Source organism: Pleurodeles waltl, chromosome 12 (assembly GCF_031143425.1).
Source record: "Pleurodeles waltl isolate 20211129_DDA chromosome 12, aPleWal1.hap1.20221129, whole genome shotgun sequence".
Classification (NCBI taxonomy): domain Eukaryota; kingdom Metazoa; phylum Chordata; class Amphibia; order Caudata; family Salamandridae; genus Pleurodeles; species Pleurodeles waltl.
In genome coordinates, this window is record NC_090451.1 from 428292835 (window position 1) to 428315429 (window position 22595).

At 41.0% G+C, this 22595-nt stretch overlaps 1 protein-coding gene across 1 annotated transcript in view; it reads left to right on the forward strand.

The window, feature by feature from the left end:
- Positions 1-22595, forward strand: part of CDYL2 (chromodomain Y like 2) — a 362648-nt gene that overhangs the window by 92218 nt on the left and 247835 nt on the right. Inside the window, exon 2 of the mRNA XM_069216897.1 lies at positions 2611-3193. Coding sequence (XP_069072998.1) covers positions 2611-3193 — 583 coding nt within the window. The remainder of the gene's footprint in view (positions 1-2610; positions 3194-22595) is intronic.

The following is a 22595-nucleotide window of genomic DNA, read 5'->3' on the forward strand; positions in this document are numbered from 1 at the left end:
CCTTTAGATTAACAATGCTAAGATCACATAAATCATGCAGAAGACAAATGACAGAAATACATAAACATCACAGGCTGTCCCAAACGCCTGAAAAATCTCAGTCTAACTAAAGCATTCAACATTAAACATTCCAAAAGAATAATGCAGAATAACAACAGAATCAAGTGAAAAATTGAAACGGCATACATTTAGTTGTGCAATTGAATGAAATCACAATTAGTCAATGTACATTCTGAATCAGATATTAGCATCCCTAACTAGCATTCTAATTCGGAAAACATGTGGGCTACATGCAAAAATAAAAATAAGACAAAAAATAATTTAGAAAACATCTAACTATGGCGCTAACCAAAATAAGTGGTTGGATTTTCTAAGGGAGAAAAACCTGCAAAAAAGCAAATGCACATTGGTTATACCTCCCCTAAATGGATCAGCAGTCACTAGAATCTTCTTCAGCAGAGCGCAGGAACTTCAGGTCTTTAGGGAACAGCATCCAGACTTGAAATGGAAACAGTTCAGTAAAGTTGGGCCTAATATTTTTGAACTGTTAGAATCATAGGCAAAGAGCTAAGCAGCATCTTGTAGCTTGTAAAATAGAGAACAGAGTTACATCACCTAAAGCTTTGCTATATTAAAGTCCCAAAGGTTACTAAGTCTCTATTGAACAAGACAATGAGGTGGTTTAGTTTGCAACCGATAAAACATCAACTGCGCTTCAGATGTATCTCTTCACATTTTGTGCACCCAAGATTGATTTATGGTGTCACTCTTCTCTCGTCTTCGGTCATCATCATCATCATCTGTACAAAAATTACATTTAAGCAATATTGAAACATAAGATATGCTTCCTGCCAAAAACTGAAACTCGAGCAAGAACAAAATATGCAACATGAAAACACGAAATTGAGCACGGAGGCTCATTGTTGTAGACCTAACAATTTTTATCTCAAGGAAATGTACAACAGGAGCAGTAAAAGCAGGACAGAAATTTCCACTGTGCAAGTCACACAGGATGTTTGAAGAAATATTATTTTGCAAAGTTAACATTCATTTAAACATCTGTGCCTCTGGAAAATTACTAAAATGTGAGGCATTTTAACTAATGCTAAAACATAAAGAGTAAAACATTTTGTTTAAATTTAGTCATTGTGGCTGACACTAGAGTAAGCACATTTCAGAGCTATGTTTCATTTTCTAGCACACAGTTTTCAGTTAGGCCTTTTAATTCATGTTATTTCACATTATATTTTAGTGACACATTTTTATTATTAATGATTGCTCTCTAGCAGTTCTGATACCTAAATGATCTCTCAGCATTTAAGCGGAACACAGTATTCTTACTATGATAACTGCATAATATGGTATGTAAGTGGCAAACCCACTTACTGAACTACGGTGGTTGGGATCCCTCCCATTATTTGGCCGAGATGGCAATGCCCCAAAAAGCTTACTGTTCTATGGCTATAGGAAAGCCCAAAGATATTGCATCAAAGTACTCGGCCTATACCAAAATGACTAGTCGAATATTGATATATTACACATCAAACAGAGCAACAGACAGTCTGAAACAGAAATCAGGAACTTAGGCATTCACCATCACCTATACACAGTTTTTCACTGATGGGGCAAAAGTATTGAAAGGGCTCCTGTGAGCAGTCCATGTGCTACCTCTAAAATGTATTTACTCCCAGAGTTATTTTGGTATCAAAGATTAGCTTTATAGTCAAAGGTGGAGACGCACAATAAAATTACAATCTGAATATCAGCATGGTGCAACACAAATGTGGGACCCAGGATAAACATGGAACTCAATCATTCATACTGAACCACTACCACAGCACCAAGTTTCTCCAAAGGCATACATACAATTTAAAACATCCTGAAGCTAAAAATACAACAGGTTTTCAATACTTACAAAATGTCCTAAAACAGTTCAGCTGTGTGGGTAGCATTATGTATATTTTTACAGTTGCTTTGTGACGTATTAATTACGTGCATCACACCTGAAGCATTCTAGTCAACTGTTTGTCTATACACAGTGTTAAAAACTGTTGACTCATTTTGTTTTGGGAAAGCCTCTAAAGTGCAGTACTATCAAGTGCTCATACTTCTCTGTTAATTAGCTCACTTAATGCTGCCTGTGACTTCCATAGACCTTGAATATAATTAATAATTAACATAGGATAACATAAGGATTTAAGATGTTACACCTGTGATTAATATGTCAAAGACCTGAGATGCTGCCGTCCAGACTACCGACGTTGCCAATCATGTATTATATCCACAGGGAAAATGGTTTTAAGGGCAATTTGTCAAGCTTTATTGTGACGAATTGCAATGAATGTCTGTTATTTGGATGATGTTCCCTAAGTAGGTGTTAGCAGAAAGCAAGTGCGTCAGCCAATGTTTTGCAAATGGCTTCTACAGTCTACATTTTAGCATTTTTGTATAATTACTTTAGAAAACAGATTGCAGCCTACATTTTTTCAAAGCACTTTAGATTTTATTTTATGCCTGTACTAATGTTGCAGGACTGAATATGTGGAACGCATTATATGTCTCTATTTGCCTGCAGCTTAATATTTATGAATCAAATTTCTTTCTTGTTAGGTCGAAAGAATTGTCGACAAAAGGAAGAATAAAAAAGGTAAGTGGGAATACCTTATCAGGTGGAAAGGGTATGGAAGCAGCGAAGACACCTGGGAACCAGAACATCATCTCCTACACTGTGAAGAATTTATTGATGAGTTCAATGTACTTCATGTCACTAGAGACAAGCAAGAAAAATCTGGAAAACAATGTGGTATTCCAAAATATTTACGGGAAAATCAAGTCACAAATTTTGGGAAACTATCCCAGAAATCTCTTGAGTCTGGAAAAATGAAAGGGACAGCACTTAAAAGGAAACGTTTGAATCCAGCACTCCAGAAGCAGAAAAAATTATACACAGCAAAGCAACCATCTGGAGCCACTAAAACTGTGAGCTATCGAACTACACCAAGTGGCCTGCAGATAATGCCACTGAAAGGGCCCCATAATGGCATTCAGAATGGAGATGCCCGCCATGAGAAAAATTGGAAACATTGCGATAACTCATCAGCACAGTCCAAACTTGAATTAAATGATCACAAAAAAGATCATGAGTTTGCCAATGATTTGGATGTAAAGAATTCATCGATTGTGAATGGAATAGGTATGTAAAGTATTTTAACTGTTGAATGTCTCTGATTCATAACAAAAAGACTTCCTGTCAAGCAGTGTTTCTCCTAGCCTATTACAAATTGTTGTTGATAGCAATAAAAGAAAATCCGGGATTTTGCATTCAGTCAATTAAGTTGTTTTATTGGAAAGAAGATACATTTGTACAAAAGTATTCATCATAGTTTAACACACTGCTTTGTCACATTTCTTTATTGTTTTTACAAGATGTTGGACACATTTTTACAAATATCGTAAATCATTGTTCTTAAGCTACATAAAGGTCATAATGCACAATACTGGTATGATATTACTGCACCATTCTTCCAATATTATCTGCACCTCCATGCATGAGTACCTCCCTATAGTCCTAATCAATCTTGGTTCAAACTTTAGTCAAAGATTAGGACAAATTGACCTTTTATAACTTAGTTATCAATCACAGTAATGCTATATTTAACAGCCATCTGCTTTGGAAGGACAGGATTATTCTTGTGAATTAAGGGGAGCTGAGAAGGGGAAAAGATGAGGGGGGAAGAAGCAAAAATTAAAGCGAATGACATTCCAAAGAAGGCTGCATCCCTCATTCTCTATCCCACTGAATGTCCACTTAGGGCCAGATGTAGCAAACCATTTGCGAGTCTTTTTCGTTTGCGAGTCGCAAACGTGTGTTTGCTATGCAGAAATGCATTTTGCGAGTCGGAACCGACTCGCAAAATGCATTTCAGAGTCGCAAATAGGAAGGGGTGTTCCCTTCCTATTTGCGAGTCGCAGTGGTATGCAACTCCATTTGCGACCGCGTACGCGGTCGCAAATGGAGTCGCAGTTACCATTCACTTGAAGTGGATGGTAACCCACTCGCAACGGGAAGGGGTCCCCATGGGACCCCTTCCCCTTTGTGACTGGACCCCAAATTATTTTTTCAGAGCAGGTAGTGGTCCAAGGGACCACTACCTGCCCTGAAAAAATCCGAAACAAAAGGTTTCATTTTTTTTTTCTAAGTGCAGCTCGTTTTCCTTTAAGGAAAACGGGCTACACGTGGAAAAAAAAAAACTGCTTTATTTAAAAGCAGTCACGGACATGGAGGTCTGCTGACTACAGCAGGCCTCCATATCCGTGAGTGCCCATAGTCGCTATGGGGCCGCAATTTGCGACTCACCTCATTAATATTAATGAGGTGGGTCTTTGCGACCCCATAGCGACTCGCAGACGGTGTCTGAGACACCGTTCTGCATAGCAAATTGCAACTTGCTACATCTGGCCCTAAGTTCCCTGTTCTGTCAGGGTGGATTTTCATCAAATTTGATATCTTCTTTATCTAGATATCAGTTGAATTACATGTATCTCATATTCCAGTGTTATGTGTACATGGGGTTCGACAACATATCTATTTCAGCATAGGTCTACCAATTCTTGCATCCATACAGCTGTTTGCAGGGCAGAAGGGCTTTTCCATACACAAACCTTTCCAACATTTGGCTGTCAAATTCATGAGCATGTTCTTCCCATTTAACAATTTTCGGACCCAAGAACCACTTCAGTACAAAGCATCCTTCCAGTCTCTTGTGTACATCTACTGATTCTGGTGCTTCGGCCATTGCAGTTGAGCTTCTTACCTCTGCCAGAGGGGCATATAATTTTCCATTTGCCATTCTGCGTCTCAAATCAGGGATGTCATGAATGGCTACAGTCCCCTGCAAAAGCCCCTCTTCAGCACCACTGGAAACATTGCAAAAAACTGAAGCAGCCTCAGGAGAACAGCATTTTAGATATGGCTACTCTACCCACTGGTGATAATGGGAGTGAGCCCCGCAATTGTCGCAGGTATGTAGATCTGTGTCTAAGCAGTAAACATGAATACTCAAGTATCTGATGGTATGCCTGTCGATGCTGGGTATTAATCGCTTCAGATCATCCAATAGTTTACAAAAAGGAAACAAGCAGGACTTATCCAACTTTATCTTTGACCGAGATATTGACCCAGATTGTTCCAATAGGGCCATCAGTGCCCCAGGGAGGCACTGTTGTCTTGTAGATAGATCCGAGGGCCATCCATATATAACCATACAATATGCCACCTCCTTTACATGTTATTACTCCAGTCCCCTAGCTTGTAGGAAACACACATGTTGTTCCGTTGCTACAGAGCCCACCCCTGGTTAGTGCTCTTTTCTGTCTTAAAGGTCTTGGATACCACTCTACCTGTGCAGATTATGCCGGTGGTTCAAAGTACAGCAACTGTACCCAGCTTGGAAATTCTGGACTTATTTTATGTTGTGGAGTACTGCCATTAAGTAAGGCCACTCAAAAGTATCAAACGCCTTCTCTATATTGATTGAGGCCACCCACGCACACGTATTACACCTTCTTACCCAGTCCATTATTTTGAATACCCTACGTATATTTAAACATTATGATATGAAAGGGGTAGAATCTCTGGAATCCCCATATAGACCTGAGGAGAATGAGCAAGCAACACCTAAAGAAAACTTGGGAGTAGCAGTTACTATTTCACACAAAGAAGAATACTACTGTTAATACTTAACCATAATGATTATTTTTAAGAGTTTGATTACAGGGAAGTGCCAACCCCCTCACTGCCCATGACGTTTTGGATAAACCAATAGGCTGGGCTCCTTGCATCCATTAAGGACATCGTAGAGGTCCCCAGATTCCAAAAATGATTCAGTGGGGTCCTCGGATCCCATTCAGTGGGAGTCCACAGAAGTAAAAAGGTTAAGAACAACTGCTATTGGATATTTTGCATATTTGGAAGTAGAAACTAATTGTCCCTGGGCAATCACATTTTATGGTATGAAATCAGTTGAATTTGGCGGATGTGCGAAAGTCATGTAACTAAAACCTTTCAATCTCTATTTATGTAAAACTAGTGATTAAAGAAGGCCATGCACTTTTTCTTCTCATCAGGTTATTTAAGCTTCATAGCTTTCAGTTCCTATAGCTGTGTTTTCAGAAACATCATTTGGAGACCTATGAGAAGTGGGACAGGAGCATGATCAGAGATGCCACCAACCTGTATTTCACAAATATAGATCTTTAGGAAGAATGCTGTATTGGGTAAGACGTTGTTTAGTATGAATTCCGAACTATGGGTGGATGTTTGAAAAGTGTATTATTTTCCTGTAGGATGCAATACGTGCAAGAGGCCAGGAGGCGAATGGCCTGCCATGAAAGTACAAACTATGGCTAAAGTCAAGACAGCTGAATTTATAGGATCTAAGACCATATTCTATTTGCCTCCCAATATGGCCTTATTAAATTCCGTCAGCAGATAGCTTCAGTTGGAGAACCAGGATCATTCAGCTCCCAGTGAAGTGTAGATAGAGCCAAGGATCAGAGACTGACTATGTGTAATTAAGCAGACATACTAACTATTGGTATCCATCCATATTATTTGTATCTGTACCGGTAATCTTTAGTGTACTAGTACCTCCACCCTGTTTTAATGGCCTTTATTGTGGGCCCATCATCACAACAGATGGTACATCAGAGTTGGAGCAGGATATGGCCTTTCCTTCCCAGTCTCATCTGAGCTTATTAGATTCAGTAACATGAAGCTCAGTTTCCTATATAAGTACTAGATCTATTATTTTCTGATCTTTTTATGTTTGATTAAGAAGGTCATGCTGGTTATGTTGAGTGACCATTCACTCAAAGTCACAGTTCTCATTTTCCACATAAATACAAAGATATTCCCTTCCCAAAACGAAATCACACTTGCTTCCTTTTTCAGAAGTGTTTTTGTACATTTCATAGGTGTAAAATAGTACAGAAATGTTTTACAAAAAGCATAAAACATGGTATTTGTGTGTGTGGCCCAAGAATTTTACTTTGCAGCTTGTCCATCACACACTCCTGTCTCATCCCCAACCTTAAACTTTGGCACACTAGCTGGTTGTCTGCTAGCGTTCTGCTCCATCCAGAGACATAAGCTCCTTTCAGGTCATGATTATACACGGTTCAGCATTTGTGAATGATATATTTTTTCTGTACATTGATTGGAGAATGATAGCTTTGTATGTGAAGGATTTGGCAACATATTGATTATAGATTATCCTGACTGTTGGCCATTGTTCAACGAGTGCACAGACGAAAGGTGAGTTGCAGAAGAAGGGGAGGGTGTTACAGATTATTCAATTGGAGTATGCAGTAAAATGGATGTTTCAGCATGCATAATATTTGCACACTGAGAAATATGACCGCCAGTCAAGCAACAGCCACAATCATTTGCAGGGTGAACCACATAAAGTAACTAAATTAACCTGTGCTTAGCACAATAAAGCACCAACCTCAGCCAACTATTCATGTGAGACTGGGCCAAAGTTGAAAAGTATGGCTGACCGCAGTGGAGTGCTGTTTGGTTCCAATAAGTGGATTGGGCCAGACAGCACTTACCATCAGAAACAGAAGAAATTCTGAGAAAAAGTGTTCTGAGAAGGTAAAGTTCAGCAGGGCAAGGCTGCAAAAGGTGTGTGGGGAGGAAGTGTCCTCGTTGGGTAGCCTCGATTCAAAGCCTTGGTGCAGCTACATTAGGACTGGGTCGCTGAAATGGAAGTCAAAATTTCCAGCAAGATGAGGCAGAGGGGTCGTTAGCCGAAGACAGTTCCAGGAGGTGAGATCACTATTTTGTGAGTGACCACTGCAAAGCATTTGCTGCTGTTGATAACATAGCAAGAGGAGCTATGAAGTCAATCTCAGTGACAATTTCCTATGGGTGGATAGGCGAGCAGGTTGGTGCCAGTCTGAAGTCAGAAAGGCCTTACTTTTGAGTTTTAGCTATCTGGTCAGCTTCAGCACCACTTTCAATGGTCCCGGTCTGGTGGGGCACCACTTGGAGGGTCAGGACTCACCCACCCTTGGTTCAGTGGGGGTCCAAGATGGAGGGGACCTTTTGTGTCCCTAGGGCTCACATTAGAGGCCAGCCAACTAGACCTTTGAGTCATTCACTCTACTTGTCCTCTGTTCAAGTTGTGAGTCCTGTCCTGCTTCCCCAGGCAAGAGGGCAGCAAGGCAGAAGGCTGCAATTCAACAAGGCAGCAGCAGTCCAGCAGAGTGGGAGCTCTTTCAGCAGTATAGCTGCCCTTCCTGGCAGAGTATCCTCAGGTCCAGAAGTGTCCTGAAGAGTTTGCGTCTGATGTCCTATTTTTATACCCTAGTGCCTCCTTGTGGAAGGTGGTAGAAGCTTCTAGACAATGGCTTTGAAGTGCATGGAATTTCCTGGCTCCAAGCTGGATGCAGTGACAATGTGAAGGTGATGGTTCCTTTGTATGAAGGTAGGGCACTCCCTATTTTAATTGCAAGAGGGGCTGTGCTCAGCTGTAGACCCCCCCCATCCTGCCAGCAGATGACTCACCCAGGCACACCCAATCCCTCTAATGTGTGACTGTCTGGAAGACAAGGAATTCACAAGGTCTGTCAGTTACACCCAGCCATGTGACTAAGGCCAGGCTGCAGGCACAAAAGGACTAAATACAGAAAAATGCAGGCTTTCTAAAAATGCCTTTTTTTTTTTTTTTACAATTGTAATCAAAAACAATTAAATAAGGTTTTTATTACAATTCCAAAGACAATAAACATGACCTAGCTACTGCTCCAGATTACAGCTTATTAAATGTGCAAAGGAATCTTCAGTGTTATCCTACGGGTGCAGTAGGCTTCACAGTAGTGAAAAAATAATTTGGGAGTTTTTCAGTATCAGGACAGGTGAAACCTGTAAGAACATATAGAGCTTTTTAATTGCACAGCATCCTGGCTTGTGGGTTACCTAGGACCTGCCCAGGGGATGCCTTAAATGTAATTAAAGGGGGTTTAGGGCTTGGCAAGGGGGTTTTAATGTCAAGTCATCATGGCAGTTTAAAGCTGCATTCAGGCTGCAATGGCAGGCCTTGGGCATGTTTTAAGGTGCTACTTAAATAGGTGGCACAATAAGTGCTGTAGGCCTACTGGTAGCATTTGACTTAAATGCCCTGCGTATATGGTATACCACTCTGCAAGGGACTTAACAATAAATTAACTATGTCAATTGGGTGTAAGCCAAATTAACCATATTTTAGGGTAGGGAGCACAAGCATTTTATCACTGGTTAGGTGCACAGAGTCCTAACACCATCAAAAACATTTTAAACAGAATGGATGAGAGGCCAAAAGGCAGAATGTTTGGGGGAAGACCACCCTAAAGCGAACAGGTCTAACACATGTCCTTTTACATCTTAAATTGTTTTTAAGATGAGTTCATGAAAATACTTTGCATAATTACAATCTGGTAATGCACACATCAGAGTTGATGCCCCAGCGAAATATGATTCACAAATTTCTCAATAGGAGTCTGATGCTATCAGCTACACTTCTCATTCTTTGCCCTACTTTCTCATACCTCTCTCACTGAATATTTTGACAGTCTGTTCAACATAGAGTAACTACACTGCTCTGTAAAAACAGCAGCCATCCTCAAATAATGAGTATTTCAGAGGTGAGTAGAATGTAAGCTGGTGAAAGTTGTTATGCACAGAATTAATATTATGCTATGAGAAAGTGCCCCTTTTTCCATGGTTACTCACATTTTCTGGACTGATGCTTATGATCACTTGACTTGGGGCCCTGGAACAATGATGTCAAGGCCTCATCGCATATGCTCTAACAAATAAAACATGGTTAAACTGTCTAAATCCCATTTGGCATATTGAACTTTCTTACATAGCTATAGTATACAGTGCTGAAAATACACTTGTGGCAGGAAATGTTAAATATTACCTATGAACTGCAATTATAATGCCATTCTCTACTGTGACAAGTGAAAACGTGGCTTCGGGCCAACCATGTTTAGCCTGATAGGAGCAATGTGAACCTGGGTGCCCAGATCTTTCAAAAGCACCATTTTGACAGCTAAGAAGACCTGTTTTTAAATATTACATAAGTCATCCCTAAGCACACTTTGGCTGGCCACAATGTAGTGTGCATAATATGTAAGAGTGCAACATCTGTGACATTAGAAATGACCTGTTGCCCCAGTGAGTAGACCTGAACAACTTTGTCCCTGGTCAGACTGTAACTGGCATATAGTAAAAGTTACAGTAGAGATGATAGCATTTAATGTTTAACATCTGATCTGCAGCAGCTACAGACCCCATTAAATGCCTTATACTATATTTATAAAACATCAAATGATAAACTCAGATTTCTATTAAATATATTGAAATGTAACATTTAAAATGTTAACTTTAATCTGCCTGACCTGTTGGAGGTTAATTTGTTCCCCAGCCATTGCCCAGCCTATACATAGCTCAAATAAGGTGTGAAAACTGTTCCCAGAGCACAGGCAAGAGCTGGGAGTGGGTGGGTATGTTTCTTCCCCTGGCAGGAAGACCAGTTGGGGTGCACCAAAGAAATTAATTTAGTTCAAAGGGGCCTGCCCTTTCTTAAGTATATTTTAGGTGAAACCTCAAAAGGCCATAGCCTTTGTTCCTCTAGTCAGGCTGTCAACAAAACCAGTGGGAGGAAGGCTACCCCAGAACCAGGTTTGAGTGACCACAGAGAAGATGATTATTGGTTAATCTGGCCACACCTCTGGGTGGACACACATGCTGTGTAAAAAGAGGAAAAGAGTTTCTCCATCTTGGAGTTTGAGGGTGAATAGCAGTTTGGGATTCTTTCAAGTGCGGCAAGTAGAGTAGGAGCTGCTGAAAAAGTGGGTGGGGTTGCTGTGGGAACCTTTAGACCATTCATTAGGGAATGCCTAGGACTCACTCCCACTCACTAGATGGTGCCAGTCATAAATAGGGCACCCTCTTTAAACACTGACTGGACCTGTGGTAGAACAGAAGAAGGACTGAACCTGCCGTATGAGACCTGTGAGTGGACCTGAATGGCTGGACCTGCTCCCTCCTGTACCCAGCCCAAACATTTGGCCTACGAAGGCCAGTTGGCTGACCTCCTGTGTGGCTACAGATAACCCAACAAGCTGCAATAGACCTTTTTCCTAAGGTACTCAGCTAACATGTGACCCTACTGATGGCCCCCATCTGACATGCTGAGCATTCCTAAGTGCCTCCCCTGTGGTCCTGAGGGCCTTAGAAGTGTACATTTGTAGTTGTTTGGGCACCAGATGACAGTCTGGAAATGTCTGGAACAGCGTTCAATTACATTTCAGCTTCATCCTGCTGAAGGCTCCCGGAACCTCCAAAAAACTAAGTCCCATACTTCATTGGGAAAGAGATCAGTAAGAAATCTCCAATGCAATATCTTGACTAACCTGTTTCAGTTAGCCAGCCTTCATTTCTAGTGCAGTCGCTGCAATTTCTGATATAGCCCCTCCACCTGGGAAGTATTTTTCTTCTTAAATAGTGACTAATGTGCTTTCTGTTTTTGAACATTTTTGCATGCAGACATTCATCATGACAAATCAGTTTGGTGTAGCTTGCCCATTCTGTTTGGTCTCAAATCACAACTACTGCTACTGCTACTTTAGCTTTGGCATGTTGTGCTGATTGTCACTATTTTCACTTAAAATTCTAAAAATGAATGTCTCCGGTTATTGCCTATGGACTTTGGGAGAATGCAATAGTGATGTAATAGAGTATGCTACTGTTTGGATTTGGTTGATAATATGGGGTGTAATAGTGAAATATCTTGTAGGATTGATCAGAAAGTTAAATAATAATGACTTTAAAGGAGGTTCACACATTGTATCAGTATGGAAGAAGAAATTTACCAAGATGGCATTGTTAAGCTGGCAAATTATATTCTTTTAAACAGGTTGCAAAATCAGCACAGTAACAAGTATTAATACAAAAGGTTGACAATCATGCATTTTAAGTGAAGTATATTGTACCAGGAAATGCCCCAGGCTCACAGGCATTGTTTCAGTGGCCAAGATTTTAAAGAAGGTAATTGCAACAGTTTTCATCAGATATCCTCACAATCAAGTGGATAAAACGTGTTAAAATAGTTATGAAGAAAAGAGGAGCTTTCCTATCAATACAGCAGCCTCAATGCTAGACATTAGAGCTGTGAGGGAATGCTTTGCAAAATAATATAGAACTCACAACATTATATGTTGGAAATGGCTCTTTTTGCAGGGCTATTCCCAAACATTTTGCTTCTGACCTCCTGTTTTTGATCCTGTGCTGAATTTAGTTTTTGCTGGCCTTAGGACTGTGGGCAATACACCACTACTGACCAGTGCTAAAGTGCAAGTGTTCTCTGTGTAAATGGTATTGATGAATAGTTTATCTATGATTGCCTTATTTGATTTACCAGTAGGTCCCTAGTACAGTGCAACAGGTTTGCCCTGTGCCTGTAAATCCAATGCTACTAGTGGGCCTGCAGCGACGCACATGAGTAGCTCTGCAAACATGTCTCATTCCTGCCACTGCAGTGTCTGTGTGTGCAGTTTTAAACTGCCATTTTTGACCTGGCAAGGGGCACCCACTTGCCAGGCCCAAACATTATATTTTCCTTTATGTATGTCTAAGCTAGGCCCAAGGCAGCCCTCTGTGCAGGATGGAGTGTATTTAAAAGGTAGGACATGTACTGGTGTGTTTTACATGTCCTGATAGTGAAATACTGCTAAATTTGTATTTCACTATTGCAAGGACTATCTCTCCCATAGAGTAACTTGGGGATTGCCTTGAAATATCTTTTAAGTGTAATTTCCCACTGGGAGCAGATAGAGATATGGTGATTGGAATCTGTGAACTCACAATTGAAAAATGGTGAAGGTGGTTTCTAAATTGTAAGTTTGAAAATGCCACTTTTGGAAAGTGGCCATTTTCTTGCTTAACCATTCTGTGCCTCTGCCTGTCTGTGGAATACACGTCTGGGTCAGGATGACAGTTGGACTGTTTGTGAAACACACAAAGGGAGCTGAGGTGTGCCCTGCATATCCTGATGGGTCTTCATGAGCTACAGTGGTGGGAGGAGCTGACACTTGCATCTAAATAGGGCTGTACCTGTCCTTACACAAAGCAGTCTTCAACCCCCTGGAGTGTATCTGGGGCCAGAGCAGGAACGTCAGGGTCTTGTTGACATTTCTTTGAAGTTTGCCTACTTCAAAGGCAGAAATGGGTATAAGTACTGGACCTATGACCCAACAGAGTTAGAATCCTTCTGGACTGAGGACATTCTGCCAGGAAGAAGGGTTGGATGCTGTAGGAGGGACTGCCACTTTGCCTGTTGCTTTGCTGTGCTGGCCTGCTGCTTCTGTCCTGGGAGTGAAAGGACTGGAGTTTGCTTTCTACATCCTGCTTTCAGAGATTCTCCGAGGGCTTGGACTGAGCTTGCCTTTTGTTTGGAAGTCTTTGGGACATCAAAGACTTCATCTGTCAGCACTTGGGCTCTATTGCTGAGAGTCCTGACTGCCAAGTGTTGCCAAATCCTATTCCTGGGCCCTTGGGAGTGTGTTCTGGTGCAACAAGGAAGAAACAAGTGCATTGACCTCCTGGACAACTTTGGAACAAGCGCTGTTCCTGACCCTGTGCCGCTGCCTGCAACGGAGCCATGGTCCCCGCTGGGTGCAATGACCGCGACTGATGCTGCAGGCTTAATGCTAGCGTAGTCACTGCCGTCTGTGGCACCCAACTCTGACTCCGCCACTGCACCTGTGGTGTAATTGCGACACCCCAAAGTCAATGCCTCACGTGTTGACCTGCTGGATTCATCGAATCTGCTGGGTTGCAAAGGAACCAGCGCCTCATCACTGGTACCGCATCACCTCCCCTGCAACTGCAAGGAACTAACACCTCACCTCCCCTTCCTAGCAGTAAGTAACCAATGCCTCACCTCCCCGGTAACAGTATGGAACTGACACTGCACTGGCTCCAGTGACGCCTCACTTCCCCAACCCTGTGCAACTTCTTTGTTTCCTCATCGTTTTCCGACCTACTGTACCTGGCGTCTGTGGGACTCCCTCGCGAGTGGCGTCGGACTATTGGGAACAACTCCAGCAGGATGCCGTGATAACCCCTGTTGGAGCTATTGTGTTTCTAAGCAATTTACTAAGATTTAATCTTTGAAAATTGGTATCTTTACTTTTGTATGTTGGATGTTTGTTGTTTTGGTCTTGTTTTACTCAGATAAATATTGGCTATTTTTCTAAACTGTTGTGGAGTACTTTTGTGGTGTCTTCACTGTGTTACTTTGTGTGTGTGTGTGTGTGTGTACAAATACTTTACACATTGCCTCTGAGATAAGCCTGACTGCTCGTGCCAAGCTACCAAGGGGGTGAGCAGGGGTTATATTAGCTGCGTGACTCTTACCATGACTAGGGTGAGGGTCCCTACCTGGACAGGGTGCAAACCACTGCCAACTAGAGACCCAATTTCTAACAGCAAATAACAAGTTGCATTGGGAGATCAGAAAGATAACTCACCAAACATTGGCCTGTACTGCTGTTTCTCAGTGATGTAAGTGGCAGCCTTGGCAACAGATCTGTGATAACATATTGAAGATCTGAGTCCGTCAAAGACAGAATGTCAAACCATATTTCTGCAATGTAAAGGCCAACCAAGTTAGCTGGCTGCAAATAGAACCTATTGGCCTTATTCAGTTTCAGAAATGCAAGCTCTGTATTCAGTCTGTAGAACTCTATCAAGGCAGTGCTCACCTGGTGACTTGCAGTAATATTAAACAAATGTGTAATCACAGGGGAAACCTCTGTGATCCTGACAGAACTTTGACACAATCAAAATCAGATAAAAGGGGAGTTCTCTGCAGGCATTAATTAGCCTAACCGACAATCAGTCGACAATAATGCAGTTAATTATTTCTGACAGGACAATAAGAACTGCTCAAAACTTTACATAATTATGTCCTTTTGCACAGTCCCACAAATGCAATGTAAATATGCGTGCAAATACCTTCTCTTGTCCAAACTAGGAAAAGCTGCGTCAGCTAAATACGTACAATCTGTCTTTTTTGACACAATTGTATTTGCATAACTTTCAGATACATCAAAATAATAAAAATATTGCACTGTCATTGTTAATTCCGTTTTACAGACATCAGCTGTTCACCATAAAACATTGGTCCATGGTCCGCCTTTAGGTGGATCGACACCTTATCATGGAGAGAAGGCAGAAAACCATACAGCACCTCAACAACTCTTCTTGAACCTGTCCCCAAGAAGCCAACTGTATCGAAGCCAGCAAGATAACCAAGGAAAAGTGGTTGTCAATCAGTCAGTCGAATTTATAAAGCACAGTTGCCAAACCAGGCTTCCTGTCACTGAAAGCAGACTGCCATCTTACCCCAATATGACTCAGTGGCTGAATACCCAAGTCTTTAAATGTTTTTTAACTGAAGTTCCTTGGTGATAGGGCTCATTCCAGGCCTTAGTGGCTAGATAGATGAAAGAGCATCCACACCTGGCATTAGGGTGGAACCTCGGAGTAAAGCCTCTACTGATCTAAGAGACTGGGATGTCTGGTGAACAGAAAGCCTATGACCAAGATATTTGAGAGCAGTCAGATGAAAAGCACAGAACTCCGTGACTAAAGCATTAAAATTAAAGCACTTCTTGATTGGAAGCCAATGCAAATGTTTGAGATGACCAGTTACTGAATGGCATCTTCGAACCCCCAAAATTAGCCTGACTACGGCATGTTGAACTACTTGTAGATGATCCAATAGGTAGTCAGGTAAACCCAGGAGCAGCACATTTGTGTAGTCATGCCTAGATGTGATAGAGGAACGAAAAACAAGTTTACAGGTTTGTAGTGGAACAAACGCTATGGTCTTAAGTGCGCGGAACAAGGAAAAACATGTCCCACTCACAGAAGGAAGATGGGGCTGTAATGAGAGCTTACAATCAGAAATTAACCCTAAGGTTTTTTACTAATGCAGAGGAGATTGGAGCCGGGCCTAATTATTTCGTCTGGCCTGACAGCCGCACAGTGACCAAAGAGAAGATACTTGGGGCCAGATGTAGCAAATAAAAAATTTGCGAGTTGCAAAGTGCAAGTCCATGCGACTCGCAATTTGCAACTCGCAAATTGGTATGCAGTACGGTGTCTCAGACACCGACTGCGACTCGCTATGGGGTCGCAATGACCCACCTCATCAATATTCATGAGGTGGGTCGCAAATTGCGGCCCCATAGCGAGTATAGGCACTCGCAAACATGGAGGCCTGCTGTCGTCAGCAGACCTCCATGTTCGTGACTGCTTTCAATAAAGCAGTTTTTTTTTTTTTTAAGTGTAGCCCGTTTTCCTTAAAGGAAAACGAGCTGCACTTAAAAAAAAAAAAGAAACCTTAAGTTTTGGGTTTTTTTCAGGGCAGGTAGTGGTCCCTTGGACCACTACCTACCCTGAAAAAATAGTTTTGGGTCCATTCACAAAGTGGAAGGGGTCCCATGGGGACCCCTTCCAATTTGTGAGTGGGTTACCATCCACTTGAAGTGGATGGTAACTGCAACACCATTTGCGACCGCGTAGGCGGTCGCAAATGGTATTGCATACCACTCAGAATCGCAAATAGGAAGGGAACACCCCTTCCTATTTGCGATTCTGAAATGCATATTGCGAGTCGGTCCCGACTCGCAATATGCATTTCTGCATAGCAAAGTGGCATTTGCGCCTCGCAAACGACGATTTTAGCCGTTTGCGAGGCGCAAATCCTTTGCTACATCTGGCCCTTGGTGTTTGAGGAATTACATTTGAGATAGTTCATATTCATCCACTCCACAACCTCCAGAAGACATCTTTTAAAAGCCAGTTTTCCAGGTGTTGTGTTTTCACCCAACGAGAAGATAATTAGGTGTCATAAGTTGGGTGCCATGTGATTCTATAAAGTATGCCAAAGGTGACATGTAAATATGAAACCAGGTAAGGCTCAAAGCAGAACCTTGAAGAACACCATATTTAAGTGGTCTTACAGGGGAAGCATTAGAAAAGGGTCTCTCAAACTGAGTTGTAATAATAGAAGCTGAAACAACATCACCAGATAGAATCTGTAGTAAAAACTAATAATGTTAAGAAATGGTTGGAGAAAGACCCCAGACGCTAAGCATTATACTCTTAACGCAAGTCAACACAATGAATTTATAGGACTGCGGAATCCGGGCCTCATCAGATGTAAATCTTCCAATCACTCTCATATCTTATACCAGATATGATGTTCTAAAATGGTAGAAATGTGCAGGATTGATTATATGGACAACAGATCCGACATATAAAAATAACCAAAACACTTGATGGCAGGCTGTGGTGTTCTAAACAAACAGATCAAGTGTTTGTGTTTTTTGACATGCTGTGGTCTTACCTGAAAAAAGTGAAGACGAGCCTGTTGACCAAAGGCAAAAACAGGAACGTAGAGATGACAGAAGAAAGATATTTAGCAGTCTAAAATTTAAAACAGTACGTGAAAGCTAATTGAAGGAGCAAACACATTGGCTACTTTTGTAATCCATAGTGGGGGCTGACCTGATTTTTGGTACTTGGTTGGGAACTAATAAGAGGGTTGCATTTTTTTGCTGTATGTGGTCTGCCACCCCTTCTTCATACTTCTGAACCAAAATTAAATGTATGTGTGTATAAATATATTTACAGAATACTTATAAGGTAACTGTGTAAAAAGGTCCAGTATTGCTTCTAGGGGTTCCATTGACATTCATAAAGAACAATTCAAAAGCCTGAAAAGTTTGTAAATGTCACCATAACCCATAGATAGCACTATATGATATTATTACAGAATTACCACTTTTAAACCACACAGTGGGGTAGACCGGTACACAAAAGCTTAGGAAAATTGATCATTAACTTGTGAATTCTGAAATAGTCAAAGAACATAACTACTATTTTCATATCTGGAACAGGCACCATTTTCCCAAATTCATGAATTTCCCTGAGCTTGTAATCTTTTTTTTGTTTTTTTATTTTCTTTTCAAAGTGAGAATAAGTGATCAGGCTTTTGGTTGAGTGCAAGGCCAGTTGAGATGCAGAGTTCTTATAGCAAGCGCTAGAAAGGAGCTGGACCCTGCACTTGTGTGTTGAGAGGCATGTTTTTTATTTATAAAGACCCATTAATCTGTTTATTTCCAGATTAGTTTATTATTGTTTATGCTATTTTGTGTAAGTTTGTCTTTTTTTTAATTGAGAGGTGTTATATAGATATTTATTGTGCAAAAGTTGAACTGGCATCTCTACTTTTCCATTTTCTCTTCATTCAAGACATTTGTAATTTATTTAGTGTAAAGTCTTGAATAACTTTCTGCCTGCAGCTCTCCTTGTGCCACTCACTTAAGTAGCCCTTTAAGTCATGCCTCAAGCCTGCCTTTGCGGCCTACCAGAAGTTTTAAACTGCCAGTTTGACTTGGCAAAATAACCGCTTTGCCAAGCCTAAAACTCCCTTTTCAATACATATGTCAACCCTAAGGTATTCTCTAAACAGCACATAGGGCAAGGTGCATTGTGATTAAAAGTTGGACATGTATTTTCAAGTTTTACATGTCCTGGTTGTGAAAAACCCACAGATTTGTTTTTCACTACTGTGAGGCCCATCTCTCATAGGATAAAATTGGGTTACCTTATTACATTTAGCAAGTGTTAACCTTTGACTGGGAGTAGGTAGAAAAGTGATGTTTCGTAGCTGAGGATTTGTAATTTAAAATTCTCTTTAATGTTAAAGTTGGATTTTTAATTCTCAATTCTGAAAATGCTACTTTTAAAACTTTACCTTTTCTTGGCCTAACCATTTGGTGCCTGCAGTCTGTCACTTGCTAGGTGTAGTTGGCAGTTAGCCTTTGTGTATTCCTGCCATTCAGCCCCACAATAGAAGGTCCGGGAGCTGACAGGATGGGCCAACTCTGACTTGATAGAGGGACGGGACTGTGACCTACCACTGACTCAGCTCACACACAAATGACCTCATACTAGCCCATTGTGTCCCCAGACAAACTGGGACCCGGGCAAGGGGGTAGGATATTCCAGATGTTTCTCCCACTTCAAGTGAGCACCAGGTATAAATATTGAACCCTCTCACCCACCCTTCAAAACCATCTGGACCTGTGGGAAGCTCAGATGTAAGACTACTCTGCTTCAAGAAGGAGTCCAGGACCACCAGAGCGACTCCAAAGACTAGTCGGCTAGCCTCCTAATCAGAACCCCAGGGACAGAAAAGGTTCCCAACATCTTGAACACTGCACCTGGACTCTGCCTGCTGTGAGTCCTGCCCGCCAAGTGGTGCCTCTCCAGTACTGGACCCTTGGAGGTGGGGCTAAACGTGGCAGCGGAGCTGTGCTCCTCATCGGAACTGACTCAGCGCAATGCAGCCCTCGCAGCTCCTCATCGGGACTGATGCAGTGCGACGCAGCTCGGATCACAGCCTTTGCAGCTCCTCATTGGAACTGATTTACCTTCTGTGGATCTTGAATTGCAGCCTTTGCAACTCCTCCATTGGAACTGACGCTGGATCCTGCATCACTCCTTGGAGCCACAGCTGTGCAGCGCTTCATTGTAGTCAGCCTGAACTTGTGACTTTGTCCTGGTCCAGCGTGACCAGATTACCATATTTGGCGCTTTGTGCCTTTAAGCACGATTTACTAAATGTTTAAAATTGCATATCTGTGGTTACACTGATTGGATTTTTGTTGTTTTGGTACCAAAAAAATAATTATTAAAATGTACTAAATTTTTCTAAATTGGTGTGGGAATTTTCTTGTGTTGTGGTTTCCTTTTATTACTGTGTGTGTGCTGCAGAAACATTTACACATTCCCTCTAAATTAAGCCTGGCTGCTTCTGTAGGAAGCTACCAGCGGGTTAAGCACAGGTTAAGTTAGCTATTTTAGTGGTTCACCGTGACGGGGATTGTGGTTGTTGCTTTAGAAGAGCTCACACCCTCCTCAGCCAAAAATTTGTCGCAGAAGAGTTACGAGTTTTGTTGTATGCTCTTTATTCCAGTAATGTAAGATTGCACATTTGAATATAAGCTTCTAATGCCTATTTTGTCAAACTATCATTGATCAGTCTATGGATACTTATATGCTGACATGTTGGTTACATCGTTTTAATGATGTACAAACCACTTTCTTCACCTCCACTCACTGTATTTTATGTTGTGGCTTAAATTTCTTGTTGCTTAAGATTGACTAATGTTATTGCAAAACGGGATGACATTGCTTGATATTTCCTGCTGCAGTAAAGTAAGCAACATTTGAAAATGTAGTCGAAACGCTATGTGAAATCGGGCAAAATAGATGTTCTCAGGAAAAAGTGTAATCACTCAGAAACATCGACAAATATAAGTGAAGTGAATAGCGTTACGTATGCAAATTCAAATTATTATTGTTTAAGTTAGTTATAATTTATTCGTTATAGTAAATTAGACATATGCTTACACGACAACCCCACATCATGCCATTGTTCCTTCAACAGGAAAATGCTGTCTTCCAAAAAATAAATGTCCAGCAAAAGACAATATTGTTAATCAGAAATCCAATTTGTTTTAGGGCTACTCATGGTAGTCTATGCAGAAAAGTTAATAATGTTTTCAGAAAATGATGTGTGTAAGAGGTTTAATATATTTCTTCATAGGTGTCAACATGGCCCAATTTAAAATGTTAGAATTGAAAATTAAAAAAGAGTAAGCACATTTTCTGACCTAATAAAAAGTTGATTTGACTGCACTTCGTTGGTACCAATTGCCCACTTGGTCTGCTTCAACGTGAGGTGGTTTGTTTTTTTAGCCCTTGCATTTCCATTTGCAATGCCTGATCATTTATCTTTGTGACTGTTAACTTTATTCTGTGATTATTTTAGTGTTGTCGGTTTTACAGCATGTTCGATAAAGGGCACTGCAGAAACATCACATAAATAGATATAGCAATCTTTTCATTTGGTCAGATGTATTCTATTTGAAATGGTCATCAAAAGCAGCAGTCTGGGGTCAGCTGGTGTTTTTATATAAGACACAGGCGGGAAGGCAGAGACTTGAGAAAGGGCTGTAGGGATACTGAACATGCTCAGAAAGTACCATGAGTAACACTCGCATACTATAAAAGCCTAGGTGGGATCAATTGTAAAATTTATGCTGTACAGTCTACATCATGTGAAGCACCAGAATCCTGAATATATTTAAAACTGATCCTGACTGGTTCACCCTATATTAATTGAATTTGGAAATAGTCACATTTCTTTTTTGACGTAATCTTTATGCTTGTTTATTGTCGATACAATATATTGCATGAGAAAAGAGCATTAATCATTTATTTCTTCAAGGGCATACCCAGGCGAACGACAGGGCTGGATTCTAACGTGAAAAAGTCAAATTCAGTACATATGCGTAGCACTAGAGTATGTTGCTGCAGTGAAGGTTTGACGTACAGTTTTAGTGCCATTTGCTACATAGTTAAAAGGCAAATATTTAAGAGAGTTGTAGTCCGAATAAAGGAGCTGTTAGTCAAAATGTTTGAACGGGGGATGACTATGAAAAATGGGTTCTAGTGACAAGTACGTTGCAAGAGAGCCCTGCAAATAACTAATTAAAATGAATGTGTGTATAACAATAAACTAAAATCACGTATGTGTCTTCTAAAGTTCTCCTCAAAACCCACAAGTGGAAAAGAGTGTGTGTTCCTACATTTAGTAATACATCGTTATCCTCAAATATTTAATGATCAAGGACTCAGTGCAGTATGTGTACATGTGTTACTGTTTCACTGTACATTGGCAATTACAGCAAACTAAAGAGTGGATGGAGCACAAAGTCTAGGCTAATTGGTGGTCTCGTATTTTTATAAAAGCCTTGAGACAAGCCTGTATCTCGGACACAGCACAGGTAGGGGAAACGAATGTCATCCGAGGCAACAGAGTTAATCTACAAAATACCAAGAAATGTATATCTTTGAGTAGCTAACAACAAATCTTCTTGCCCGATTGCTAGTGTCAGTCTGCTCCATAGTTTTAGACCCAAAGCAGAAAAACCCGTCTCCATTGGATCTGCCCTTGGTTTGAGGTACAGTGAGTCGAAATTGATGAGCAGAACAATGAGATCTGCCAAGCAGTATCAGTTAACTTTGTTAGCATTAATTTATTAGCCATAACGCATACAACAATTGTTGAACTCCAGGGAACTTTCTGCTGCATTTATTTTTGCAATTGGTTATACAGTTTAAAAGATGTAGCCTCGGCTGTAGTAGAAAGAAAGTACAAATAGATGCATCAGTAGGGGTAGAATTAGGTGGCACAAAGTGGATAGGGTTTTAGGAGCACATGAGGAAACATTGCAGTGCGATTGCAATTTCCAAGGCGCTGTATACCCAAATTATGTTCCTGGCCACTTTACTTTGTAATGTATTTACTATGACATTTGTTTCTTTTTGTCGGTTTCAAATTCCACAAACTAATATTGGTATAAAACCTCCCCTCATTTAACGTGTGCCACAAATA